The 22,744-nt window shown below is 50.7% G+C and overlaps 7 protein-coding genes across 7 annotated transcripts in view; 5 read left to right on the top strand and 2 right to left on the bottom strand.

The window, feature by feature from the left end:
- The window catches only part of TERG_04771 (uncharacterized protein), a gene marked incomplete at both ends in the record, with an annotated part of 1,466 nt that extends 698 nt beyond the window's left edge, over positions 1-768 (top strand). Inside the window, 3 exons of the mRNA XM_047748322.1 lie at positions 26-189; positions 254-579; positions 634-768. Coding sequence (XP_047604301.1) covers positions 26-189; positions 254-579; positions 634-768 — 625 coding nt within the window. The remainder of the gene's footprint in view (positions 1-25; positions 190-253; positions 580-633) is intronic.
- Positions 769-1,531: 763 nt separating this feature from the next.
- On the top strand, positions 1,532-2,247 carry TERG_04772 (40S ribosomal protein S8; the record flags this gene model as incomplete). The annotated part of the gene is made up of 2 exons (XM_003234131.1): positions 1,532-1,605; positions 1,713-2,247. 2 exons carry the CDS (start codon positions 1,532-1,534, stop codon positions 2,245-2,247), a joined length of 609 nt encoding a protein of 202 aa, XP_003234179.1.
- A 1,660-nt stretch (positions 2,248-3,907) lies between these two features.
- On the top strand, positions 3,908-5,464 carry TERG_04773 (uncharacterized protein; the record flags this gene model as incomplete). Its single annotated transcript, XM_003234132.2, has 1 exon — positions 3,908-5,464. The coding sequence occupies exon 1, from the start codon at positions 4,463-4,465 to the stop codon at positions 5,462-5,464; it is 1,002 nt and encodes a 333-aa protein (XP_003234180.1). The 5' UTR covers positions 3,908-4,462.
- Positions 5,465-6,370: 906 nt separating this feature from the next.
- Positions 6,371-7,396, top strand: TERG_04774 (uncharacterized protein; the record flags this gene model as incomplete). The annotated part of the gene is made up of 1 exon (XM_003234133.1): positions 6,371-7,396. The coding sequence occupies one exon, from the start codon at positions 6,371-6,373 to the stop codon at positions 7,394-7,396; it is 1,026 nt and encodes a 341-aa protein (XP_003234181.1).
- A 1,384-nt stretch (positions 7,397-8,780) lies between these two features.
- On the top strand, positions 8,781-10,631 carry TERG_04775 (uncharacterized protein; the record flags this gene model as incomplete). The annotated part of the gene is made up of 1 exon (XM_003234134.1): positions 8,781-10,631. The coding sequence occupies one exon, from the start codon at positions 8,781-8,783 to the stop codon at positions 10,629-10,631; it is 1,851 nt and encodes a 616-aa protein (XP_003234182.1).
- An 818-nt stretch (positions 10,632-11,449) lies between these two features.
- Positions 11,450-17,863, bottom strand: TERG_04776 (uncharacterized protein; the record flags this gene model as incomplete). Its single annotated transcript, XM_003234135.1, has 1 exon — positions 11,450-17,863. The coding sequence occupies one exon, from the start codon at positions 17,861-17,863 to the stop codon at positions 11,450-11,452; it is 6,414 nt and encodes a 2,137-aa protein (XP_003234183.1).
- A 1,504-nt stretch (positions 17,864-19,367) lies between these two features.
- Positions 19,368-22,145, bottom strand: TERG_04777 (uncharacterized protein; the record flags this gene model as incomplete). Its single annotated transcript, XM_003234136.1, has 3 exons — positions 19,368-19,493; positions 19,555-21,785; positions 21,950-22,145. The coding sequence occupies 3 exons, from the start codon at positions 22,143-22,145 to the stop codon at positions 19,368-19,370; spliced, it is 2,553 nt and encodes an 850-aa protein (XP_003234184.1).
- Positions 22,146-22,744: the final 599 nt, after the last annotated feature.

Here is a 22,744-nt window from a genome sequence, read left to right on the forward strand (position 1 = left end):
CTCGCTGATGCTGGCATCACTCAAGCAACGACAAGACCTACGCCCTCCGTGACTTACAGGCCGCTGTTAAGTCTTCTTTTGGCATGGAGATCACTTTTAACTGCAAGAATGGTGCTCTCAACGAAGCCTGGTACTTCTATAATGTCCGTGGATCTGCCCAGACTGGAGAATATATTCCTACTCTCCCAGGTACGTCAATGCCATAGCCTTTTAATACTCAATCCCTTAGTGCATGTCTAACAACTCTGTACAGGCGGAACCCCATCAACCTGCCCTGAGACCGGCATTCGATATCTCCCTAAGAACGGTGGGGGCACTCATCCACCAACCACCACCACCCCTGGCAGCCCAGCCCCCACTGGTACCTTCTCCGGAAAGGGCTATCTTACCGTGACTGTCATGGGCGAGGAGGATGGATGCCTCATTAGCAGTGGAAACTGGTACACCACCGGAACCTGTGCTACTTATCGCGCTGCTGCTTCCGGCTCCGGATTCACCTTGACATCCAGTAAGGGTGCTTGTGGCATGGTTAATGATCAGTTCAAGTGTGGCTCTGGAGTCACCGCTTCTGTCTTTGGGGTATGTCTTCTTCCATCCTTTACATGCCAAATACTCTTACTAACTATCTCCCAGGCTTCCGAAGGAAAGCTCGCTGCCAGCGGCAAGTCCACCTTCTATGCTGACAAAATCCCAAGTGGTTCCACTCAGGTTCCAGTCTACACTGCCCCCCGTGCTATCCCACTCACCGTTTCATGGCAGGCCATTTAGACGATTCTTATGATGTACAGCCCAGACATGCTTGTATGCGTTCGCTCTTGCAGGCGTATTTAGTACCGGTTCAAAGACATGACCTTTTCAGTATATGAATAGATATGAACATGAATATATACGCCCATATTTACAAAATGTGCTTGCTCTCCTGCAAAATGCATCTAGAAAGCTGTAAATGCCTAGCGAAAGCATAGCATGACTTTTTCTGTTTGCTGCATAACTCCTGCACTAGTCCTATCTCGACAAGCATAACTTCGGCTTAGTCTTTTATTACTAACAAGCTTTGTATCTCTAGACCTTCCCACTTCGAGACTAGCGTCTTTCTAAATGTAGGGCAAAAAAATTGTAAGCGAAGCGACTGTGCGAAATTCAGTTTTATCGACGAGGACGACAAGCTCATTCAACCGCCAACATCTCCGCCCCTTCGACATCAGCCCACGGCGTTTGCTTTTGGTGAAGGGACTACGAAGATAATACAAGGTGAGCCTTCCAATCTGCTTGCCCTTGCCGCCTTTCATCCCTTAGGACCGCGGTTTCGTTAGTTGTGGGTGTGTGTGGACTTTTTGTGCGGACGAATCTTGCGCCAGGAGGGAAGACATTGTCGACGCAGCGCTGTCGAGATACCGTGAACGAGATAGCAAGCATGTTGTGTTTCTGCTTGCCTTGACAGCAAATGTGTTTTTGTGAAGGGTTTACTTGATCTGGTCCATTCTAACTGCGATTTTTTTCTCAATTATAGTCCAATACATCAACCGCAATCATGGGTATCTCACGAGACTCCCGCCACAAGCGTTCGGCCACCGGTGCTAAGAGAGCTCACTACCGCAAGAAGAGGTATGGATATTTTCCCGGGGAACACTATGGACGAGGAAAAAAAAAAATAAATAAATAAAAGAGAGAGAAAGATTGAGGAGTAGAGACTGACGGTGGCGGACATCCAGGGCTTTCGAGAAGGGCCGTCAGCCAGCCAACACCCGTATTGGCCCCAAGCGCATCCACACCGTCCGTGTCCGCGGTGGTAACCAGAAATTCCGTGCCCTCCGCCTCGAGTCCGGCAACTTCTCCTGGGGCTCTGAGGGTCTTTCCCGCAAAGTCCGTGTGATTGCCGTGTCCTACCACCCTTCCAACAACGAACTCGTCCGTACCAACACCCTCACCAAATCTGCCGTTGTTCAAGTCGACGCTGCCCCTTTCCGACAATGGTATGAGGCACACTACGGTCAGCCCCTTGGCCGACGACGCCAGCAAAAGGCTGCTGCCGATACTACCGAGGAGAAGAAAAGCAACAGCGTTGCCAAGAAGCAGGCAGCTCGTGTTGCTGTAATGGGCAAGGTTGAGCCTGCTCTTGAGAAGCAGTTCGAGGCCGGTCGATTGTATGCTGTTGTCTCTTCCAGACCTGGCCAGAGTGGACGAGTGGATGGTTACATCCTGGAGGGAGAGGAACTTGCTTTCTACCAGCGTGCTATCAGAAAGTAAAACCACACAACAACAATATGAACAAAATTTTCTGCCGAAAAAAGAGAGAAAAGCCCTTTTCTTCATATCTTCTTTTCTGAAGACAAGCATGGTTCTCCTGCGGGTTTGAGGAATGGAAAATAAGATATAATTTTATTGCCATAGCACCCTCTGTTTTATGTCTTGACTGGATGGGCGGGGCATTACCGTGCTGGTGCTGGTGCTGTTGTATGTGGAAAGCGGTTTTGATCGGGAGTTTGTGCATTTACCTACTTGTTACGATGTTATAAACATTACCGATGCAATGATGTCTGTAGGTCTCTGGGGCTATTGCCTTGGTTTTCTACTCGGAATGAATACATTTTCCTACCCCCTTTTAATAATAGGCTTTTCCAACCAATATAAATGGCTAGGTATGTTATGTAAAACGTTGGCCAAGTATGTCGGTCACAAGGGGAAATGGTCTCTTCTCCTGCCATCCCACTCGTTGTGGCTCAATCCAAGCCAAACATAGGCCAGTATATATTACTCCGCACGCCCAAATACTGGTATAAGTAGTCCCATCAGCATAACTCAATTCTTTCCTGTCCTCTTTTAACCGTCTACCTAGGTTCGTACTACAATGTAGCTTCTGATCGTCGTCCATTGTCCAATCAAACTACTTCAGTTGGAGGTCGAAGGGGAGTTTTATATTAACTGTTCGCAGAACTAATGTGTCCTCCCTCTATGATCCAGACACAAATGGGCGGCAGAAATAAACTATGTATGTATGTTCGTGGCTCTGTAATCGATATATCAGAGCGGTTCTCATGGCGTGAAGACAGCTGTGAGCTGGCTAGTTTTTCAGGGGTAGATCAGGGATTGTGAGATTCTTCAAAACACCTCGAATCCTGTCAAAATGAACGTGTTAGCAGAGCAAGTAAACAGAGGATATCATGGTACCTCTCTAGGAGTAATTTGGATATCTGTAGGTCGGGAACCAGGACGCCTGAAGCTCTTCCGTGTTCAAAGAGCTAGAGATCGAAAGCCTGGCCTAAAGTAACTGCTTTGGCGAAGGAGAGACATGCCTAGTCTCTAGTCTTTGAGAAATCTTCCTTAGAACCTAAGACCTGAGCCTAGAAAACCCTATGCAGAGGCTAAGCTCTTCCAAAGGAATCTGAGGATGGTAAAATGGTGTTTTTGGGCGTATTTCATATGTCCGATCTTCGCCTCTGCTGTCTCTTCAAGCTGCCGTTGGCCATCATTGGCGGCGCCAAAAATATACTTTGCTTCGATTTTCGCCTACGTCAACGACTTTGGCTTGACGTTTGGAACGCACAAACACTCTCTTTCCCTCGGCACTCACTCACAGCCATAGTGAGGAACGAAACCCGCCCCCCGTCTCAAATGCCGCGGGAGAGCTATCTGATGAAGGAGAGGGGCTGTAAGCAGTAGAACAGGTTGATGTGGTAGTGAATAGACCAGCTAGACATAGGTAAATGATACTCGCTTCACCTAAAGTGGACAACTCGTAGCCCCTTCTTTCTAGCCGCGCCTGCTGCAAGTTCATGCACGCCCCCAAGAAGCAGAACTGCCAGGAGGCCTCCAGAGACGCTCTCTCGACCCAAGAACTCGCTTGTCCTCAGGTATATGGTGACCTGCAACGCACATTCCGGAGCCAGGGCTCGCCGACGCTGCAAATGTCAGTGACGTTGCCACTGCAGGCGAGGTATCTTCCGCCGCCCTTCACTCGCCTTTCTGAGCCAAACGGCCTTCACAGAGAGGATTATGGGTAGCCGGAGGTCATGGATATTGCCCTCTATGCGTGTCACGGCCTCATCATGGAAGAATCTGGCAATAAAAGAGGGGGAGAAGAGAGGTAGGTGGCATCGAATTTCAGGGGGCTGGTAAAGGAGGACATCTAAAGAGTCACAGCCAGCGTTCAAAACTCTCCAGCGCTGAGTTCCAGTTACCAAACTTCCGTCTTCTTCTTCTTCTTCTTCTTCTTCTTCTTCTTCTTGTTCTTGTTCTTCCTGCTCCTTTCCTCCTGTTCACCACCCACCTTTGCATCTTCAGCTTCGTCAGATCTATATTCAACCCTTCTTGTCCCCCCTTGGGAGAGTAAACAGGTGTGTACTCTCTTCCTCGACTCGCAGGCGTCACATTTTGCCTCATAACTGATAAACGGCTGATTTTCCGCAGAAAAAGGGCAAATACAGCACAGTTCTACCGGTTCAAGGAACAGGGATATCTCAAAATGGTCTCTCCTTTCATCATAGATTCGGCCGCTCCCATAGCAAATCTATCACCTGAGAGCGCCAGAGAACCAGCAAAAAAGAAACAAAAAGTGGTGCCAGGGCTGGAACCCGAGTACTTTGCCTCACAGGAGTCGTTCACCTCCGAGTATTTCCCCTTGGAAGGCCCCTTTGGGGGAAAAGTTCCTGCTACTGTTCCCCTAGCAGCAGTGATCTGGAGAGACTACTGCGATGGCACACATCTCCTCCTGGACAATGACAAAAACAAAATCAAAATCAGCATGGACAGCGGCGAGCCTGGCATCCAATTCAAGTATAAATGCCTTAACGCGATGATTATCAACTTCCCCAAGGGCTTGCCTGAAAACTTCGCCGATGTTTTTGCGGAATTGGCAGCCGCCCGCGTCCGCTACTTTGCAACTCATGAGGTTTACAGGAAAGAAAAGAGGGCTCTGGAAGAGTCAGATGCTATTACCCAGCAACTCCACATGAAACAACGGGATATACACTCCAACCCGGGCTATTATGAGCCGAATGCTGCAGAGAACAACAGTATTGCACTGAAGGAGTGTGTTGCAGAATGCGAGTATCAACGAGGGCACTTCGAAAACAGAAAAAATTCCCTCGTATCTTCCGCTCAATTATTCATGGAAGCAAAGGAAAAGGCAATGCCCTTCGTGGTTCGACTCCAGAAATTTTATGCCGATATGAAAGAAGCCTACAGCAAGGCGAAGGAAGCCGAAGCCAAAAGACTCGAACAAGAGAAGGCCGAGAAAGAAAGGCGCCAGAAAGCAATAGCCGAAAAGGAGAAATTGGCCAAGCAGAAACGTTCCAGGGACAGGGTCGTGAAGGAGAGACGCCAAAGGACCGATGCAGCTACGAAAGCACGTTTGGACCATGACGCCAGAGCTTGGGCCGAGTATTTGGCAAGGAGCGAGCGCATGCGAAACGGAGCCAACGATGCTGCTAAACAACACGGTGGAAAGCAGGTCAACCTTCAATAAAATAAGCCCCCAGAGCAACACACACTTCCTCTAAAAGAGAGAGGGGGAGAGAGAGAAAGAGGAGGAAAAAATTGGCATTGAAATCACAACACGGAGTCAGGTATGCAGGAAATTGTTTTCATTCCATGGGAAAACACCGGATCTCATTTGGCGTTGGTTTTTGCATTCATTCAATTGGGGATATGGAAATGGAGAAAAAATTGACAAGACGGAAAGGAAAATGAAAAAAAAAAAAAAAAAAAATCATCGGTCAGGGAAGGGAAAGTTGACATAAATTGATCTTGTTGACAAGCTGTGTACATAGTTATCTTCCATGAGGAAATGAAAAGCTCTTTTAATGCACCTGGTATGTTGCCTCTCTCTGACGTTCGGCCTTGATATCTTGACGTCTTCAGCCAACTAATGACCAAAAGTTTATCTATCACGTGATCAACACTACTCCATTTTTCCTATGTTACATCTGGCAGCACAACGCAGCAACGCAACGAGCCAAGGTCTATATGTCCATGGATAGTGCATGCTGTCTTGCTGTAGCTGCGCCCTGTCAAGGATCTGCTTCCTGCCAGCCAAACATCGTCGTCGGCGTTTCCAAAAATACGAAGAAGCCGCATTTGAGTCACGAAAACACGTGACTTCTTATATAATCTATCTGTCTATTGGCTAAGACAGCGGCGCTAAACCCAAAAAGGGAACATGCCAGAACACGAACTTTTTCAGCTTTTGATGACGTCGAAAACGAACGAGCAGGCAAGAATCGTCGACGATCAACGCGCAGGAAACGCCGTCTATAAGACTGTCTTCTGTTGCCTGGGCCAGGATGGTTCTTCTCTTCTCTTGCAACCTCAGATACTCGTGAGCAGGTCCTGAAGGTCATAGTGTTAGTTATCCGCAGCTAGTTCATCCGTCATGGTCAAGGTCGCGATCGCAGGAGGCTCTAGTCCGACGCTGGGCCGTTCGGTTGTTACAGCCCTTTTGGCAACGAACGGCCGTCATACGCCAGTTATTCTCTCGAGGAAGCGAGAAGGCGGCTCTCCGGCGTCTAGCACGGCAGCTTGGGTGGTTCCTGGATCGTCTTCTACCGCCGAAGTAGAAACTCGGTATGTCGATTACGAGTCCAAGGACTCGCTGGTAGCAGCCCTGCATGATATCGACACTGTCATCAGCGTGCTCCTTATTCATGACACAGACACGTTCGTCAACACCCAGATCAGACTGCTGCATGCCGCTGAGGCCGCTGGGTGCCGACGCTTTGCACCGTCCGAGTTCTCTGGCGGATACAAGTTGCACTTCTCAGTCGATTTTGAGAGGGAGGCCAAGCTTCCCGTGTGGGAGGCCGTGCTCAAATCCAACATCGACGCTGCCCTCTTTGCGAATGGGATGTTCATGAATTACCTTGGAATTGGCAGCCCTGAGAAAGACGGTAATCGAGCAGAGGCGCTGGCGGGCTTTGCTGAGGGGCCATTATTGTTTAACTTGGTTGAGGGCTGGGTTGAGGTGCCCGTGGTCGTGCGTGAGGATGGCAGCGTTCCACCACCAGCCGCTATAACCATGACCAACATCCGCGACATTGGCAGGTTCATCGCCGCGGCTATCGACCTGGAAGAGCCCTGGGGTAAACGAGAGCTTGGGATGGCCGGTTCAACTCTTCAGTTCGACGAGATCGTGAGCCTGATCGAAAAGTATACAGGCCGCTCGATGGAGGTACGCCCGTTCACCAAGAAACAGATCGAGGAGCGGCTTGACAATCTTGCGGAAGGGGTCTTAGGGATCATCGAGAAGCTGGAGTGTCAGTTGAAGAAAGTGTGCTGTGATGGTGGGATCACTGTCCAGCCAACGCTCAACCGCCTCTGTCCGGACGTAAAGCCCATGACAGTCGACGAGTTTCTCAAGAAGTACTGGGCGGAACCATCCGGGCCCACCGTTGATGCATGAACGACGCATAAACTGGAAGCTTACGGAGTAGAAGGGATGAAATTCGCTCTCTCTCCTCGCTTATGTAGCTGGGCAAGTAAAAAGTAGGTAGCATCTCAGAATGGAATCATGACCTCTGGCGCATGTAACACCTCGTATACAGTCTAGATCAAAGACATGGGACGAGCAGTAACCTGATCAGCGGTTTGGATATCAAGGTTAAATCTGGGGAAAAGCTCCCATTCCTCACCACCTGCCAATAAATAGCTGACTAAACTCGCTAACTACTCCCGTTGTAACAGACTCTTGCTCCGGCGGCGAATATACAGTACATGCAAGGGGGCTTTTTGTTTTGATATCTATGTCAACAAACACCCAGGGCTTCTCTGCCCCCGTCCAGCAGCCCGACTGAGGCCCTCGCCAGCTCTCTCGGCCGGGAGGAGGCACTGTTTCTCCTGACGATGCCCTCCGGCAGTAGGGTTTGAGGCCTAGGCACACTTCAGGATCTCTTGAGCCATTGCAGGCCAAGTGATGATAGTCAACTAGCTAGCGAGAGCATCATCAACTAGGTCACTGCGGTGCCATATGGCCAGACGTCCTAGTGAGATCCGCCACCATTCAGGGTTACATGCCCAGACGAGCAGATGCCACTGCGTGTATATCTTGCATTCGGCCCAGCAGGCTGGCGAAGATGGCAGCATGCTCGTCTTGCGCTGTCTGTGTGCAGCTAACTAGCCATCATCTGATATCGCTGGCTGATGTCCCGGGATGCATAACTAACTATCTAGTCAGCTAACTACCCTAGTTCAATACTGCAGGGAATGGAGAGAATCGCCGCCGACACCAACACGCTGCCTCTTCGTCAATGGGATATCCGCTCGACTAGTTGCCTGCCTCTGGGACTGGCTTGTGGCCCATATGTTTAATTTCCGGAGAGCTGTTTAACCGTCTCACTCGCGCGATAAAAAGGAGTTCTTAATTTGCGGGTGTGGAGGCCATCCTTCGCGATGGATGAAGGGAGGGTTGCACGCAGGAAAAAGCAACGACTGCATCGACAACCACAAGCTGTCCTCCACCTTCACCAGCAAGAGTGAAGCCCTCGCTGCTGCTCACCCCGACAGCCAGTCAGCTTCGCAGGTTCGGTGGCGATCTGCCTGTGAAGTGAGCAGGCAAGGGCTGGTTTTTGCCGGGAGGTCGAGGGCAGCGAGCTCAGTCAGTAAACGGATATAAAGCTGGCGGTCCTTCCTTGTCTGCTCCCTGCCTGGTTCCTGTTCACCATCACTTACATTCCTTTGCGCCTCCTCACTCATCACTTGGTGTCTCTCTCTCTCTCTCTCTCTCTCTCCCGCTCTTCCTCTCTGTTGAAGAAGAACAACAACCGAAGAACTACATTGGCCGGAGAACGATGCGTTTCGCCAAAGCTCTGGCCATCACGGCCGTGCTGCTGACTGGCGTAGTTGAAGCCACCTCTGATGCCGTTATTGAGGAAGCCCTGAAGGCCCCTACTATCAACCCACTGCCAGGACCGGTAACCTGGTACCTTCACGCCGAAGAAGGCCGCAAGTACCTCGCTCCCTTTGTCTCATACCACGGACCGCACCAGAGTGGCATCAGGGATGCATGGGAAAGATGCTACGACACTATTCGTCGCCTTAAATGGTATCCGCATGCACTTGAGGGCCCCATCCCCAAGTTCGACCCGTTCCCTGGCCAGGCCTCCAAGCCCAAAGAAAAGAGACAAAATGCTCCTCACGGTGCCATGATCAGAAGGGTTTCCGTCAAAGTCACGGATGTCAATGCAAAGCTGGCTCATAAAGTAGATGAATCCTACAGCTTGACGGTCAGCGCAAGGTCCGAGACCATCGAAATCGAGGCCAAAACTCCCTGGGGAGCTCGCCATGCTTTCACCACTCTGCAGCAGATTGTCGTTTACGACGATAAGACCCGGCAGTTTTACATCGAGAGACCTTTCACCATTAGTGAAGGCCCTCAGTACCCTATTCGGGGCATCCTCCTCGATTCTGGCCGTAACTTCATCTCCCCAAGTAAAATCAAGGAGCAGATCGATGCCATGGCTCTGTCAAAGCTAAACGTCCTCCACTGGCACATCACTGACACCCAGTCCTGGCCCCTTGAGGTCAAAACTTATCCTAAGATGACCGAGGATGCCTATTCAAAGAGTATGGTCTATTCCCACGCAACTGTCAGGGACATCATCAAGTTTGCTGGAGACCGTGGAGTCCGCGTCATCCCCGAGATCGACACACCCAGTCACTCCTCCTCTGGCTGGAAACAGATCGATCCTGACCTAGTGGCTTGTGGAAATTCCTGGTGGTCCAACGATTTCTTCCCACATCACACTGCTCTCGAGCCCAACCCAGGGCAGCTTGACATAGCCTATAACAAGACTTATGAGGTGCTCCGGAAGCTCTACAAAGAAGTTACTGACCTCTTTGAGGACGAATTCCATCACCTCGGTGGTGATGAACTGCAGCCGAATTGCTACAAATTCAGCAAATATGTCACCCAATGGCTCGCCGAACATCCAGGTAAGTCTATGAGTGACTTGCTCCAGGAATACGTTGACAAGACCATCCCGGCTCTCGAAAAAATCAAACACCGCCGTTTCATCTATTGGGAAGACATGCTCCTCTCTGAGCATATCCACGCTGAGAGGATTCCAAAGAACATCGTCATGCAGACCTGGAATAACGGACTCGACAACATCAAAAAGCTTACCTCCAGGGGCTACGACGTTATCGTCTCTTCTGCTGATTTTTTCTACCTCGACTGCGGCAATGGTGGCTGGGTCAGCAATGACCCCAGATACAACGTCATGAAAAATCCCACTCCCGGAACCCCCAACTTCAACTACGGCGGCGACGGCGGCTCTTGGTGTGCCCCGTACAAAACCTGGCAACGTATCTATGACTACGATTTCACCTCTGAACTCACCGGGCCGGAGAAGGAGCATATACTAGGTGGTATCGCGCCTCTCTGGTCAGAACAGGTAGATGATGTTAACATCAGTCCCAAATTCTGGCCCCGCGCCGCTGCGCTTGCCGAACTGCTCTGGTCCGGCAACCGTGACAAAGAGGGCAAGAAGCGAACATTCCTTATGACTGCCCGTATAAACAACTTCAGGGAATATCTTGTTGCCAACGGTATCGGCGCCGCGCCACTACAGCCCAGATACTGTCTCAAGCATCCACATCACTGCGATCTTTACAGTGACCCCAACGCAGTTCTTGGTTAGAGTATTGCGATCTGTCTTGGGAAAAAAAAAAAAAAAAAAAAAAAAAAAAAAAAACATTTAGTAACCTATATGCAATCATGAGCTCAGTTAGCTTCTTGTTGATTAGTTTTATATGCGCATATTATTAGCATTTTTTTATTTTTATCTAGATCCGTCCTGTCTTGCACAGCTTGTATAACTAAGGTCGCTTCCCATGGGTTTAACTTCATTAGTTTACCACTCTATAATGCAATCCGGGCTCAAGCTAATTTCGGCCATCCATGTGGTAATTGTAGCACAAACATCATCTACATCAAGGACAAACTCGACAGAACACGGAATGGAATTAACGATTAAATATATCCATAGTAAATCAGGAGAAAGAAGGAGAAAGATTGAAAGGAAAATAACATGCGGAGCAAATGAGGTTGTTGCTTGCCAGGTACACTAGGTAGGGCTGGAAAAGAAAAATGCAGGTGCAAGAGGTATTAAAAAAAAGGAATGTATATTCAATAGAGGGCTCGGGCATTGGTATCAAAAAAGGGAGGTGGCGACATTCAAGAATTATCCAACATGTAGAAGGGAATAAAACATTCATCCAAATAAAATGTCATATCTTACATGAACGTAAGAGGTAAATAAAGGGGTTGAAGGAATAAATGGCCAATTGCCAGAAATGAAAAAAGAGAATGGGAGAAGGGTTCAAGGGGAATGCGAAGAGTATAGTTGAGGAGTGATGTCAATTATGGGTGACTGACTGTAGCCGAGTTGAGATCAGAGTATGAATATGAAGGATACCGAGGGCTGGGAGTATATGTTCAAGAATGCGTCGTATGAGCCTATTCTTCCTTTACAGCTCCGCCCATTGCGCCACCTTCTCTAAAGTTGGCACGGCTGGCCTTTCGACCGGACTTCAAAAGACTGAGCCGTCTCATGACGGAGTCCCGCACTGCAGATGCGCTCATGTTGCTACTTCCGCCCGAGTTGTTCGTTAATGGGCTAATTGGAGAGTTCTGGCCTCCTGAACGCGCGGATATACCTGTTCGATTGCTGCCGTTAGTCGACGGTCGGGTCTGGGGAATAGTCGAGTAAGTAGTTCCATTCTGTTTGCGAGCAGCCTTCGCCCTTTCGATGATCCGCTGTTGTGTCGTTTTGATGTCTTCCGTGGACGGGGTTGTTGTACAGTTGGGTCTTGCTTCGGTAGCGTTGCCGTTATTACTACTAGTGGTACTACCGTTTCCGAACCAGCTGCGGCGTTTCTGTGAGCCATCTGTCTTGCTCTGGGCTGAAAGACTGCCTTTTCTTTCCTTCATATCCGCTTTGTTGCTGGCCGAGGTAGGGGCCCTAAGTGGCTCGTTTGCCATCGTAGTACCGTTGAGCTTCATTCCTTCGCTGATGGATTGATTTCTTAGGCTGCTGTTGGACCTTATTGTTTCCTGGGTAATTGTCGTGACAGAGTTAGAAGGCCCATGATGCGAACGTCTGAACGGGTTAAGGCTTAAGCGACGGCTTGGAGCCTCGGATACTGCGTTGGACAAAGATCTTGAAAGTGAGGGCTTGGGTGGTGGACCATCATTTTGGATATCTTGTACTCGAGGGGCCTGGGTATTTGCAAAAGGATCGAATCGATTGAAGGTGGGAAGGGTGTCTTCTTGGAACTGCCCGGCTACAGGTACGAAGGTAGCAAGCTCGTGGGAGAAGATAGATTCAAATTGACGAACAAGCTCTATCTGGTCGGATTGATACGATGGCCGAAGGTTGAATAGCATGAGGCAACGCTTGATCGCCACAGCATGCTCTATCAAGGCAGTTGCAAGGGCGTTTCTTAGAGGGTGGTTGGAATGTATTGGCCCATCTACGTCGCCATTCTCAGTTGGTACATCCATATCATAATCTTCTTGAAGGAATTGGCGGTAGAGTGCAGCACAAGTGGACGGTTGGGCTTCAATGTCAAGCAGCTGTCGAATAAGTTCAGCCACTGCTGTGAGATTCGCATCAGGGTTCAACGTGGCTCTCCTTTCAAGAATTATAAGTTCCTGGGTCTTGCGCCATGTCCGTTCTATAGCGGTTTGCAAGGGGGTCAGGGAAACTTCGTCAGTAGCAACTATCTCACTGCGTCTAAGAATGTTGGGAAACAATTCGGCAACGGTATAGATAGTCTTCTCAACCCATTGTTTCTTAACATTGTTTCCATTCAAGTGTTTCTTAGACGTAACTGAGAATTGCGCAGGTACAGACGTCAAGAGGTGGTCTCTAACGGACTGGGGGACCTTGGTTCGTTGGTAAACCGGATGGTTCATGTCCCGGTGAATGCTAACGGCAGATACCCGAAGGAACTGGCCCTCTAAATCTTCAATCTCTCCAGATGTGATAAGCTGGGCGGCTGGGTATTCTTTCTGCAGTCTGTCGGTAAAGCTGGCCAATCGATCTGTCGGGTGTCCTTCGAAGATATATTGCTTATCCCTTACAGTAGCCGGGAACCCAAGACCCTTGAAAGTGACACGGAAGTATCTCGCAACCTGGATATCATCTCTGACAATGGAGTCATAAATTCTAGCCATAGATGTCTGCGTTCTTGAAAGTTTGGCAAAGTCCAGGGTGGTATGCTCATATTGGTCTGCAAGTTCCCGATAACATGCAAGAGCATGTGCCCAAGCCTTCCCGTCTTCGAAATGCTGAATTATTTGGAAATACAAGGCTTCCTTTCGATCGAAGGCACTCTGTTCTGGGAACTCGGGAATCACAAGAGCCGGAAGCAGCTGTGAAGAATCCCAATTATAGAGGTCAGCATGGAATTGAAGTGCAAGGCCGGCTTCAGTGAAATTCCGGGCAGCAACCTGGCCCTTAGCAAGCTCATGCACGTAGCGAATGAAGATATCCTCTTTGTCCATATCCTTCATGAACTCCATTAGTTTCAAGGTATTCAAACTCTCCGATATATTACCGGAGTGTGCAGCGGCCAGGAGGTCTAGCAGTTCATCGACAGTAGCAACCAGTTCCTTCAATGCCACCATGAGTTCGGGATCAAGGGTCTCGGATTTTGAGTCAAAGAGTTCCATCAACTCAGTCATGAACAGTTTCTGAGTGATGCTTTCGGAGAAGTTCCTTGTCTTAAAAGTCTCGTCTAGGCTGGATATTATCTCAGCTTCGATCATGGCCAGGTCTTCGTTCAATTGCCATTCGCTGACAAGCATGGTCTGCAATATTTCAACAGCAACCCGTCGAGGTCCCTCATGGACGCTCAGACAAAGCTCGATAATCGGAGGCACGAGGCTAGGAACATATTGAACTTGATATCCTCCAAGCCTATCCAAACCAAACCGGTCACGCTCTTCAGGGGTAGTCTCCCAACCGATGGCCTTCCAAGTGGTACGCAAGAGCTCAGCGCCATGTTCACGGACATCGCCAGCGATTTTCCACACAGCACGTCGTTTTTGCTCAGGGAAGGTTTCCAGAGCAAGAGCGTCACTTGATACCAACTTCAAAATTGTAGCGAAAAACAGTCTCCATAATTCCATGTCAAAAGTATCAGCTTCCTCAACAGGCGGGAGGAACGATTTGATAAGCATTGCGGACCAATGTTCCAAACTTTTTACCACCGAGCGATGGTGATATATGCGCAAACTTAACCAAGTTGCAGGGTAGGGAACGCAATCAAGAATTGATATGTGAGTCGTGAATGCACGGGATAAGAAAATAGCCATCTCGTCTTGTTCCATAACTAACTCCACTGGGTTAGGTATAGCGGACAACGCAGCAGTGAGGGCAGAAAGTTCAACAAGAGCCTCATCGAATTTCTGGCTTGTCTTCGACTGCTTTAGCTGGAATGGGAAGGACTTGCTGAATAGAAGGGAAAGCCAGTTTGACTCTTCAACACCATCGGCTGCGATTGCACAGTAAGAGGCCACGACTTTGGGCATGTACTCAAAAAGCTCTGGTTCTGGGTGTTTTAGTTGCTCTGCAATGATAGACGAGCATAGTCGGACCTGGTCTCTGTATTGGTCTGTAACTTCTGACACGGCTCCCCAGTAAGGATCAAGCCACTCGGCACACCGAGCATAGAGCATCTTCCGCTCCTTCTGCTCGGCAAATAACGAAAGCTGGAAGTAGTTTTGGATAAGAACAAGCTTATAAAGAATAAGCATGCCTTTAACGTCCTTGCATGAATCCATAAAGCTCAAGGCAATGTCGATGATTTCCTCCTTGGTAAGCGCACTGGATAGCTCCGGTAGCCAGGTATGGAAATGTTGAACAACGAGGGTCTTGCTTCCAACGAGTATCGGGGCAGGATTTTGGATCAATGCTTCGACGGACTTGAAGATGAAGGTCAAATCACGGTTGAAGGTTGATTGTATGTTTGTAATGCCAATACCTTCTTCCTTTGCCTTTTGCTGTTCTCGGGCATTGATTATGAATTTGAGAATATGTCTTCCAACCTTGAAAGCAGCACGGAGGTTACGGGATTGTTGGGAGTCAGGGGTGGCCTGGAGTAGACGGCAATAGCTTCTTATCAAGCATGGAGTAGCAAAGGGGAAGTTGAACTGTTCCTTGGCATATTGATCAACCAGCGGTCCAAGGTTAAAGCGACGGTCATGGAGGATTCCAAGTACAGTGACGATATCGGTAAACACAAGGTCCTCGAACTCGTCATGCCCCGAGTGTTCAACAATTATACCGAACAACGCATCGAAGACGTTGCTTAGCTGCTTGACTATCTCGATCTCAGGGACGAAGACCAGCCTCCGCAGAAGCTCTAGAAGCTCCGAGGCAGGCTTCTCCTTCCAGTTGAGAAGTCCGAGCATGACTTGATCCTGGGAATATTCAGTGCTACATAGATCAGTTTCTACTATTAAGGTTGCCATTGGTCCGGTCACAGCTTCGTCCTTGGTGCATTCATTTTTCCCAAGGGCACTCCAGGGCAGGGATAGATAGGCTCCTTTTCCGTTTTCAATGCTTGAAGTGGATTTATCATATGCATGGAGTAAGAGAGAATGAGGACCGTCACGGATAAATGCTTGCTGGTCCCAGAGAGGCATCCAGCTTAGTGCGAACGGGAACTCCGGGGCATCTGCTATACTCATAATCAGGTGGGATCCGGGTACCTGGTCGGCCGGGATGCTCAGGCGGATAGTCTGATTCCAGCTAGAAAGCCTCTCGGTGACGGTAGTTCTCCAGGCAATGACGGGGGTAGCGTTAGATGAAGGACAGATGCATTTTTCAACTCTGGCGCCTGAGGAATTGCGGACTTCGAGGGTTAGTTGTATGTTTCGGAGACCAGTCGACTGTGGGACAGGGACCTGGCCATGGACTGGGTGCGAGAGGAGAGCATCCCGTGAGATGTTCGCTCGTGAGAGGGTAACGTATATATCTGACCTTGGCTTTGTTGGCGCCCCAGGAAAGCCTATCCTTCTGGTCTGAGTTACACTGTGGAGGAGAGTAGGGTTCTTTTTGACGAGGGCGTCTGCATCTGTGCTGGTGAATGGATACAGGTGAGTGTGTAGCCTAGCAGCCTGGTATGACCGGGTATACCTTCCGGTTGGACTGTAAATTAGGCTGCGGATGATCTCATGGAAACCGTCTGTGTTTGCGTCTTCTTCTTCATTTTCATTCAGGGGCGACCAGACGGTGAACACCTGTTCGGTAGACTTGCCGGCCTTGACTAAGGGGCCGACTTCAATTGCTCCTACACCAATGGTACGACAGACGGGGTCTTTCTTCTTTGGGGGAGCTGCAGTTTGTTTCTCCTTATCCGTCCCTTCGCTGGATCGAGGTGGAGCGTTGTTAGTAGCCTCTTTTGCTGCCGGATCTACGGGCTGTCCACCTTTGCTACCCTTGGGCCCCCACATCATGCTCCTTCTACCCCGTAAGCTGCCCTTGCCTGCATTGCTAAATTGGGCTCCAGCTCTGCTAGTGCTGGAACCGGAGGAGGAGTGGGATTTGCTAAGAAATGGCACGGTTCGCGGTGCCTCCCAGCTGAGGACCTTGACAACGAGGAACAGTTTTGAATCTGCGCCTGATATTTCTCCTATGTCTGCCGCACTTAGCTCGGTAAACAGGGTCTTTAATTTCCCGCTGACAGCAAGAGACGAAAAGCTTTCTGCAGAGGGGACATCTAAGGCATATGTTTCGGATAGTGGCTTGACATCGCCGGCCAGAGATTGTAAGCACAGGCTGACTGCAAGAACAATTGGGCTGGAGATGGTGCCGGTGACCGCATCAAGCTCGAAGAGAAGATGGTGGAGGGAGTCTGTATCAGACGGATGCGTTATCTTGCCATCAAGCATGCTCATTTCGGACTGGAGTTTGGTCAGTTCGATGGCTGAATCGTCTCCGGTCAGCAGCCGGCCACGCTGAGCAGGATCGCGGACGATGACGTCCCCGCTCAGCATCTTGTTCCCTCGAACCAGGTTCCAGACGGTTTCTTCGCGTAGTGTCTTTCTCTCCTGGGCGGTCAGGACATTGTGTAGAAGCTGCCGCCGAGCGAGGTCGAGTTCGAGGACAATGTTGGACATGCTCTCCAAAGTAGCGTACTGTCTCCCGAGAAGCAGTCCATGGATGTTTGTTGAGTGCCATTCACGGAGACAGGAAGCAATCTCGTCGACCAGCGGCTCAGACATCGAGGTAGGCGTCTCATCTCCTATCTTGAGCATTGGCACAGGGGCCGCGGGCTTTGCGTCGGTAGAGTGCCGCCGCAGAGGCGGAGGAGGAGGAGGAGGAGGAGTAGGAGTAGGAGTGAGGGAGGCAACGGCTGCCGTCTGCATCGACATGCCAGACCGTCGCTTCGTCGCATCTTCTTCCAGCTTGAGGATGGTCAGCGGTGACAGTTTGCGAGCAGTCTTGACCTCCGGAGCCAGGCCGCGGGAGGTCGGCTTGATGTCTCCTGGCTGGCCATTCTCCGGAGACGCAGCGGCAATTGAATGCGAATCGCCGTTGACCACGACGCCTGGGCTGTCCCGCGGCTTCTCGTTTGCCTCGTCTGCGTCTCCGAGCACTTCTCGCACCTCGACGCAGTTCTTGGGAAATATCCCGGAGAAGACACGAGCCTCCAGCGTCTGTCCGCGAACGCTCGTCAGGCCGGCCAGCAGCGAGGGCGGCGCGACCAGGTAGCCCCGATACCATTCGCCGCTGACGCCGCCCTGTTCGATTATGTAGAGTTCATCTCCGAGCTCGAGAGGAAGGTCTGCGGGCGACGACGGCTGGAAGGGATAGACCGCAACGGCGAACGCAATGCGAGGTAGGGGTTTCCAGGGCATCCTGGGGGAGGAGGAGCAGGAGGAGGAGGAGGAGGAGGCGGAGGAGGAGGGCTCGTTCGCTCGCAACGGGACAGGAGGGAGACCGAAGCCCGTTCAGGAGAGCACAACGAGCCGGAAAGAACGTGATTTCTTGTCGGAGAGCAGGAGAGCGAAGAAGTAGAAAAGACGTAAAAAGACGAAGAAGACGAAGCAGAAGGAAAAGAAGAAAGGAAATCTCCTCGAAAAGGGCGGCCGGGGGTGGTCAACTCTTGACTGCCGCCGGCGCAGGGGCTGGAGACGTTCAGTCCAGGGATTTTTGGATGTATCGCGAGAGAGAGCGAGGGTAGCCTTCACCTGGGGGCCGAGAACAACTTGGTCAGCTCGATGTAACTAGCAGTTAGCTGTAGCAGAGAGGCGCCCTGGATGCGGCCCTGGCAGCCAGCTATCCCGCCGTCACCGTCGCCTGGCCTGGCCTAGTTGTCGTTCGTTGCTGATGTAGATGCGGGTGTGGGAGTAACTTGACTGACCTGCGGTCTTCCTGGCCAGACATCTGCGTCTCGTCGGTCCAATGCGACTTGTGCGTGAGACGACGCTGGAGAAGAAGCAGGAGAGCGAGTGCTGTCTGCCTTTTCCTTTCTTGGGGGGGGGGGCTTTTTCTCGTTTCTTTTTATAGTTAACTTACGGGGTCGAAAAAGGTACCAAAAGTGTTGGTTATTTATTATTAGTGAGGGATCCAGCCGGCCTAGTTAGAGGAGACAAGGGGATACTAGACAGAGTAGAGGATGAAGAGGATGAAGAAGAAGAAGAGGAAGAAGAAGAGAAGGAGAGACGCCTGGGTGGCTGCTGGGATCGCGGTTAAACTGCAGGCAGCGAGGACTGCCGACCCCCACAAGCTGGGACGGGCAGCGATGCGATTGAACCCCTGAATTCCGATCCCGGGGGAGCCTGCAGAAGGAGGATACGAGAGACGTTGAAGAGCGAAGACGGGAGGGCCAGACAGACAGGGAGAGAAGACGGCGGCTGCAGTGATGCCGTTTAAGGGGGATAGGGGGGATGGACAGAGAGAGCCAGCGTCGAGCATCTCGATCGATCTCGAGACAGCGATATATATTACTACTTCGTAGATGTTATATACAGGGATGTTTCTCATCAGATAGTCAAAAGAAAAACAAGGAGAGTAAGAAGGAAACAGATGGCAGTCAAGATGCAAAAGGAAGAAAGGGTATCATTTTGCGCCTCCCTCCCCCCTGAATAGATAGCCCCGGGTAGATACTTCGTTAGCAAGAGAGAAGAGAGAAAGATAGACGGAAAGCAAGGTGTCTTTAATCCAGCCCGTGAGATCACAGCGAGCGAGCGAGGCAGATAGAGTAAAGGGGATTTTCTGTGCGACGGATGAGCTTCCCTTCTTCCTCGTCTCACGGCGGGAGAAGGGGTCACGGTAGCACGGCAGGTTGCCGACACCGCCAGCCAGATCGTCGACACACAAGGATGGTGAGTGAAGGATGCGGTGTCGTGGCTGCTTTTTTCAGTGGGAGCCGCCGTTGGACTTGAGTCGGGACTGGATCTCGGATTGCAGCAGTCGCTGGTTGGCAAGGCGGGTTTGCAGTCCCTGGCCTTGGGACTCGATGTAGTTGACATCCTCCGAGAGTGTCTAGTCGAGCAGGTCAGTAAAAGAAAGTAGCATATTGAATCACAGAGATGGAAGGACTTACGTCGAGTTCGTGGGAGTACAAGGTGAGTAGACCGTCCAGCTCATCGCACTCTTCCATTGCACGGTCAAACAGCTTGGCCAGCTGGTCGACTCGTCCGTCATGCGAGGACTGCAGTTGGCTCAGCCAACTGCTGGCTTGCACTCGTCCTATCTCCCGCCGTATTTCGGCCTCCAGCGCCTCGATTCCCTTGTCTTTCCCCAACCTACCATCCCATCCAAGGTCAGTTAACAGCCAGTCAAACTCCACGCCACGGCCACCAAGCACGGCCGGATCAATCCCAAGTGCGCTGCAGCACTTTTTGGTATTGTCTTCCCGCGGTACTTTAACGGGTTTCGTCTCCTTTGTCTTCAGAGATGAAGAGTCTGCCGATGCTGTAGACTTCTCAAACGAGACTTCCTTGCCGGTACTGGAATCCGTGACCTGGACTTTGGGTGGCTCCGTAGTGGTAGGCTTGGTTGTTGTTGTTGTTGTTGTTGTTGTCTCTGCGCTGATTCCTCTCTGCAACGGCGCCGGGACAACGCCTGTAATTCCATCTGGTCCGTCTGACTTCTCTTTCTCTCTAGCTGCCCGTAGACGCTCGGCTGCCCCACCAGCTCTAGGCTTGAAGGCGTTGTATGCATTCGCAGCCTTGCGTAGAACATTAGCCACGTCCTTTGCACCGCCCTTGCTCTTCATCATAGGGCCCAATCCCCGTCGGTGAGTCTCGACTTCGGGCTCTGGTTCAGGCCCGGGCTCGGGGAGAGATGCGCTGCTTGCAGCTGCTGGTGGAATGTTTATCACTGGAGGCTTTGGTTGCTCTGGAGAAGACTCGGTCTTCATGAGTGGTTCGCTTGGAGGCTCAGGGGTAGCGCGGCCTGCCAGTGCCTTCTCCATAGCGGCGGCAAAATCACCATTGATCGCAGGTGGTCTTATTTTCGGTGGCTCAGGTTGTGGTACGTCCTTGACTACCGCAGGAAGCTCAACCTTGGGGGATTCCCGAGGAGGAGGCACTGCTTTATACCTATCCTCCTCGCCGTCATTGCTCTTGACGCTTCTTATGCTCTTCTGATCATAGCTAGGGGACCTGTCAAACGCTGGCCGCAACGAAGCTGGCAACGAAGATTCACTGGTCGATGGCCGTGTTTGCACAGGTTTGCTAAAAGGTGATATATCGCCACTATCTAGGCTAGGCTGATGTTGTTTGCCTTGGCCGTATGGCTGTGGCCTATCCTCTGACTTGGGTGATGGAGCTGGCGCTGGCATGGGGGTATACACCTTATTAGGTAGCAAGCCACTGTCAGATACAGGAGATAATGGCATTGGTTTATACGTCCTATTTGGCAAAGTCTGATGCTCAGAAGTAACCGGGGATGGTGGTACAAGGTTCTCAGTTGATGGTGCATCTCCAAGCTGCCTTGACAGAGGCTCTACCGGTGATGTTTGCAGTGTAGGTTTTGATGGTAGGTTATTAGCAGCACTGTTGTTACTACCATCACCCGGTATCCGTGGCAGTAAAGTTGCTGGGGGCGGAGCGCGTGGCATCTGGTCCTGACTAGGTTTGTTTTGTAGAAACTGTTCTCTAGACGGCTGTTTTCGCATGTCTGGAGGACCATCACGGCTAGGAGGTAGATTGGAATAGGGGGATTGGGACCGGTTTGGCCCTGTAGATGGAGACTGTGAACGGGGATTCTTTCCATGCATCAACCTCGGGTCCTGTCCTCTGCTTGGAGGTTGAGACTGAGGGGGAGGCTGTGATTGTGATTGTGACTGCGGAGGAGGTCTGGAAGCCAACGGCAAGCTCCCAACCAGCGCTTCTTTCTCATTCGGGTCCAGCCCAACCAGCTCCGGAACTTTTCCGCCAGTATATTTCTTGTATATCTTTACGAGACTGCCGATAAAGAAGTCCCGCTCCTTGGAAGTTGCCGCGGTCCAATAGTATGGCTTAGTGATGGTGACAATGAATCCCAGGTCTGCAGCCCATGACTTTTGTTGCTGTTCGATCTGGCTTGATGGGGTCAAGTGGTCGTATATCTGGATGCGAGATAGATCGTCCAGCGTCCACGTCTTCCCTATCGAGAACGAGCCGTCGCTGTTCTCTCTTGACTTGTGCATTCGCACTCGGCCAGACTTCCGTACAGACACAATAATTGCTCTCGGCTTCTTGTTCTCCGGTGGGGAGGTGGTTGGAGGCGGAGCCGATGGGTAGGCTGCATCTTCCGTGATACGGATATGGGTGATGTACGACTCAAGTGCTGGCCGACTGTTAGCAATCTGTTCATTCAAAATATATCACTTTTTAAGAGCGTTTTTATTTTTGGACGCAAAATGGCCCCTGGCTTCTTGCGCGGCTCTTATCACGCTGCTGTTTGGATAGCTAGCCCGCCTCGTTGGTGGTCTGGAGACAAGATATGCTTACTCGACCCATCAGCATCCTTCTTTGAGAAACAACTGTTTATTATCCTTCGCTTCTCATCCTCGAATCTTTCTGCCCTCGAAGATCCAGATGATGGGTGCATTGGTCCTGAACCGTTACGCATCTCTCCGCCGCCGCGGCGCTCCTGGCGAGGTGATGCACCAGCCGGACGCCCTCGAGAGCGGTCGCGGGAGCTCATGTCGCCGGAGAAGGGGAAGGTGTTTGCGTCTGGGAAGGTCGTATGTGGCCGCACCGCCTGATACCAGCAACCAAGCTGTCAGTCTCTTTGCCGTGTCGTTACTAGATTGCGATGGTCAAGTTTGTTTCGTCTTGCTGCTTCGCCTTTGCTGTTGCTTCAGGCGAAGTCGCATCGCCGTATGGTACTGTTACAGCCGCAGATTTAGGGTGTCCAATTGGTCAAGCTTATTTAATAAGCCAATCAACGGGTAGATAACTGCGGACTTTAGCCAATAGAATAAAGTAGCCTCAACTTTACAGTACATCATACCATCCGCTGCCTTTTTCACAACGAAGCCACCAAATCATAGCCCAAAGCTGGAAAAATCAGGGATAAAAGGTCAACTCTCTTTTTTTTTTCCCTTTCTACAATTGCTAGCCGTCCGCTGTTATCGTCATTGGCTTCCCCTTGTCCTTTTTGCTCTCGTTGATCAGAAAAGCCGCCAGAAACACACGATCCATGTCATGTCCATTTTAGGACTAGCGCCGCGTTTGTGCGTTTAAACTTTCTTCCCGCGAAACTTTCTTTTTTCCACTTTTTTTTTTTTTTTTTTTTTTTCA

The sequence above is a fragment of the Trichophyton rubrum genome (assembly GCF_000151425.1).
Source record: "Trichophyton rubrum CBS 118892 genomic scaffold supercont2.5, whole genome shotgun sequence".
In the NCBI taxonomy this organism is placed as follows: domain Eukaryota; kingdom Fungi; phylum Ascomycota; class Eurotiomycetes; order Onygenales; family Arthrodermataceae; genus Trichophyton; species Trichophyton rubrum.